Source organism: Triticum aestivum, chromosome 1A, assembly GCF_018294505.1.
Source record: "Triticum aestivum cultivar Chinese Spring chromosome 1A, IWGSC CS RefSeq v2.1, whole genome shotgun sequence".
In the NCBI taxonomy this organism is placed as follows: domain Eukaryota; kingdom Viridiplantae; phylum Streptophyta; class Magnoliopsida; order Poales; family Poaceae; genus Triticum; species Triticum aestivum.
Window position 1 is genome coordinate 474,582,320 of NC_057794.1, and position 4,555 is coordinate 474,586,874.

The 4,555-nt window shown below is 50.3% G+C and overlaps 1 protein-coding gene across 1 annotated transcript in view; it reads left to right on the forward strand.

The window, feature by feature from the left end:
* The window catches only part of LOC123188715 (nascent polypeptide-associated complex subunit alpha, muscle-specific form), a gene marked incomplete in the record, with an annotated part of 35,862 nt that overhangs the window by 29,322 nt on the left and 1,985 nt on the right, over positions 1-4,555 (forward strand). Inside the window, 1 exon segment of the mRNA XM_044600976.1 lies at positions 4,222-4,555. Within this exon segment, the coding sequence (XP_044456911.1) occupies positions 4,222-4,555 (334 nt within the window).

Here is a 4,555-nt window from a genome sequence, read left to right on the forward strand (position 1 = left end):
CTCTTTGCTCTATAAATACCCCAAAAATACCAGAACCCTAGGGGAGTCGACGAAATATTCATCCAGCCACCGCAGAGTCTAGAATCACCAGATCCAATCTAAACACCATCACGGAGGGGTTCACCACTTCCATTGGTGCCTCTCCGATGATGCGTGAGTAGTTCTTTGTAGACCTTCAGGTCCGTAGTTAGTAGCTAGATGGCTTCATCTCTCTCTCTTGATCCTCAATACAATGGTATCTTGGAGATCCATATGATGTAACTCTTTTGCGGTGTGTTTGTTGGGAGCGATGAACTTCGAGTTTATGATCAGATCTATGTTTTTATATCCATGAAAGTATTTGAGTTTCTTTGATCTCTTTTATGCGTGATCTCTTATATCCTCGTATTTCTTCTCCGATATTTGGGTTTTGTCTGGACAACTCGATCTATTTATCTTGTAATGGGAAGATGTGCCTAGTAGTGGGTTCGATCTTACGGTGCTTGATCACAGTGATAGAAAGGGAAACGACGTGTATGTATCGTTGCTACTAAGGATAAAAATATGAGATCTATATCTACCGCCATATAGATAAATGGATCTTGTATGCATCATGTCATCATTCTTATTGCATTACTCCATTTTTCCATGAACTTAATACACTAGATGCATTTTGGATAGCGGTCAATGTGTGGAGTAATAGTAGTAGATGTAGGCAGGAGTCGGTCTACTAATCTTGGACGTGATGCCTATGTAATGATCATTGCCTGGATATTGTCATGATTATTTGAAGTTCTATCAATTGCCCAACAGTAATTTGTTTACCCACCGTTTGCTATTTTTCTCGAGAGAAGCCACTAGTGAAACCTACGGCCCCCGGGTCTTATTTCTCATATATTTGCATTTGCGATCTACTTTTTATTTGCTTTTATTTTCAGATCTATTAAACCAAAAATACAAAAATACTTTGCTGCACTTTATTTTATTTGTGATCTATTTATCCAATCTATTACAACCTTTTTACTGTCACGCACCAATTTCTGGCGTCGTTACCCGAAAGGGATTGACCACCCCTTTAACACGTCGGGTTGCGAGGTGTTGTTATTTGTGTGCAGGGGTTGTTTACGTTGTGTTGCTTGGTTCTCCTATTGGTTCGATAACCTTGGTTTCAAAATTGAGGGAAATACCTACCGCCGCTGTGCTGCATCATCCCTCCCTCTCTGCGAAATATCGACGGAATTCCAGCTGCCATCAGTACCAAAGTGATCCCGGTATGGAACTCTAGACAACGATCAAGAATATCCTGAAGTACCTAAAAAGGACTAAGGATATGTTTCTCATTTATGGAGGTGTCGAAGAGCTTGTCGTAAAGGGTTACATCGACGCTAGCTTTGACACAGATCTGGATGACTCCAAGTCACAAACCGGATACGTGTGCATTTTGAATGGTGGGGCAGCCATCTGGTGCAGTTGCAAGCAGAGTGTCGTGGCGGGATCCACATGTGAAGATGAGTACATAGCTGCTTCAGAGGCAGCACATGAAGGAGTCTGGATGAAGGAGTTTATCACCGACCTAGGAGTAATTCCCAATGCGTTGGGCCCGATAACTCTCTTTTGCGACAACACTGGAGCTATTGCCATTGACAAGGAGCTCAGGTTTCACAAGAAGACCAAGCACATCAAGCGTCGCTTCAACTCCATTCATGAATATATTCAAGATGGAGACATAGATATTTGTAAAGTACATACGGATCTGAATGTCGCAGATCTGTTGACGAAATCTGTTTCACGAACAAAACATGATCAACACCAGAACTCTATGGGTGTTCAATTCATCACAATGTAACTAGATTATTGACTCTAGTGCAAGTGGGAGATTGTTGGAAATATGCCCTAGAGGCAATAATATAATGGTTATTATCATATTTCCTTGTTCATGATAATTGTCTATTATTCATTCTATAACTGTATTAACTGGAAACCACAATACATGTGTGAATACATAGACCACAACATGTCCCTAGTACGGCTCTAGTTGACTAGCTCATTGATCAATAGATGGTTATGGTTTCCTAACCTTGGACATTGGATGTCCTTGATAACGGGATCACATCATTAGGAGAATGATGTGCTGGACAAGACCCAATCCTAAGCATAGCACAAGATTGTGTAGTTCATTTGCTAGAGCTTTTCTAATGTCAAGTATCATTTCCTTAGACCATGAGATTGTGCAACTCCCGGATATCGTAGGAGTGCTTTGTGTGTATCAAATGTCACAACATAATTGGGTGACTATAAAGGTGCACTACAGGTATCTCTGAAAGTGTCTGTTGGGTTGCCACAAATCTAGACTGGGTTTTGTCACTCCTTATGACGAAGAGGTATCTCTGGGCCCACTTGGTAATGCATCATCATAATGAGCTCAATATGACTAAGGAGGTAACCATGGGATCATGCATTACAGAACGAGTAAAGAGACTTGCCGGTAACGAGATTGAATGTGGTATGGGGATTTTCAGAGTAATCGACCACGGGTACCCCGAGGACGGCAAGACGATATTTCAAGACATCGGGGCTAGCAAAGCCCCTCAGTCCGACTGCCCGGCTGCTCCTGCCGGCTCCCCGTCCGACTGCTCTACCCGGCTGGCTGCCGACTACGCCAACCAGTCTGCCTGCCGACTACGCCAACCAGCCTGCCTGCAGCCCAACCCGACACCGACAAGACACCAACGAGACGGCCATACCGCGGACAAGACAACCGTACCGCGACGACATCATGTACAGTGTCACTTGTCCCCTGGCACTATTTATGAAGTGACCCAGGGGACAAGCATGACATGCACCATGCCTTGTCCATGCCACTACATAGCTTAGGAAGTAAGCTAGCCCACACTATAAAAGGGGCACACATCCATCCATCCACTCACTCACGCCACATTCATTTGGCCACAAGGCCACTCACGGCCACAAGCCCTGGCCATACTTGGCCACTAGAGCCGGCCATACGCATGCATATACAAGATCAGATGCCCCTGGCACTGATCTCAGATACAGCTCCAGGAGCACTTTGTACCAGATATATCATATATACTCAGACATGCAGGAGTACGGGTATTATCTCTCCGGAGAGCCCCGAACCTGGGTAACTAGCGTGTGCTACTCCATACCCGCTCCCAGTCCTATCAGCAGCAGTCTTACCCTCACACTAAGCCCTTGTGGCATCTGTCGACTCGGAAGCCCCCCGTGAGAATACCACGACAGTTGGCGCCCACCGTGGGGCGGTACTATGCTACCGCGCTGCTGCTGGTTTTGCAGTCCGGGCGGGACCCCTTTTTCTTCATCGCCTCGGCCGCGGCGTCGCGCCGTCTCTTAGGTAGCGCTCCGGGGCTCGACATCGATCCGCCCCAGAGCGGCCGCGAGGGGTGGCATGTCCTCACCGTCGGCCTCTTCATCATCACCAGCGCAACGCTGGCCGCCCGTCCGCGTGCGCGCCGCGCCGGGCCTTGCTTCGGTCGACCGCGTTCATCCACGCACCGCTCGCGTATGCTCCCCTCGCTGCTGCGCTTTGTTCCGGCCGAAATGCATGTTCGCTCCTCCATATTTCATCTACGCAAGCTAGCTAGATGCAAGTCAAAGAGTGGTCATACACCAACTCTTCGTACACTATCCAAATACAAGTTGGATAGTGCTTGTATGATGGTCAGACAATAGCCGGACATTGGTCAGATACTAGCTGCTCATTTGCCTCCTCCTGCGACACCGCTGCACCATGCACCTCGCCCAGACCTGGCCAAACGGGCCGGCCCGGCACGGCACGGCACGGCCCGTGCTAATCGTGCCTGGCCCGGCACGGCCCGCCATGGCACGTTTAATAGCCGGGCCGTGCCGTGCCGGCCCACGGGCGCTGCTCCTTGGCCCAGGCACGGCCTGATTAGTAAACGGGCCGGCCCGATGGCCCGTTTAGCACGCTGGGCTGCACATTTTCAGCCTGCTGGGCTGGTATTTAGGCCTATTGGGCTGTATTTTAGGTATATATATATATGTAAAAATCTAAAAAATATATATAAAAAATTAAACGGGCCGTGCCGTGCCGGCCCGCGTGCCCAGGCTCCAGGCCCAGGCACGGCCCAAGGCGTGTCGCGTGCCGGGCACGGCCCGTTTAGCCCGTGTCGTGCCTGGCCCATGGCGGGCCGTGCCGGCGTGCTCGCGGGCCGGCCTGTTTAGCCCGGCCCGTTTGGCCAGCTATAACCTCGCCTGCTCTCCACGAGCGTCCGAGGCTTCTCGCCCTGCCGTCCGCACAGCCGCAGCGTGACTCGCGCCATCACCAAGCTCGCAGACGCCCTCTCCCTCACTCTGTTTCGCTTTTCTCTCGCGCGGCTGTACAAACGAAATACAGAGAGTTTGCTTCCTCCGCTACTCGGCCAGGCACCCGTGGCCCGCTCGCTCCGACCGGCTCCGGGTCGCCGCCCGTGTGCTGCCTCCCAGCCGCCTCGCTGCCCTGCCTGCCGGTTGCGCGCCATGGCCGGCTCCTCCTCGTCACCACCACGCCGGCTGGAAGACCCCGCGCGGCCGTGCG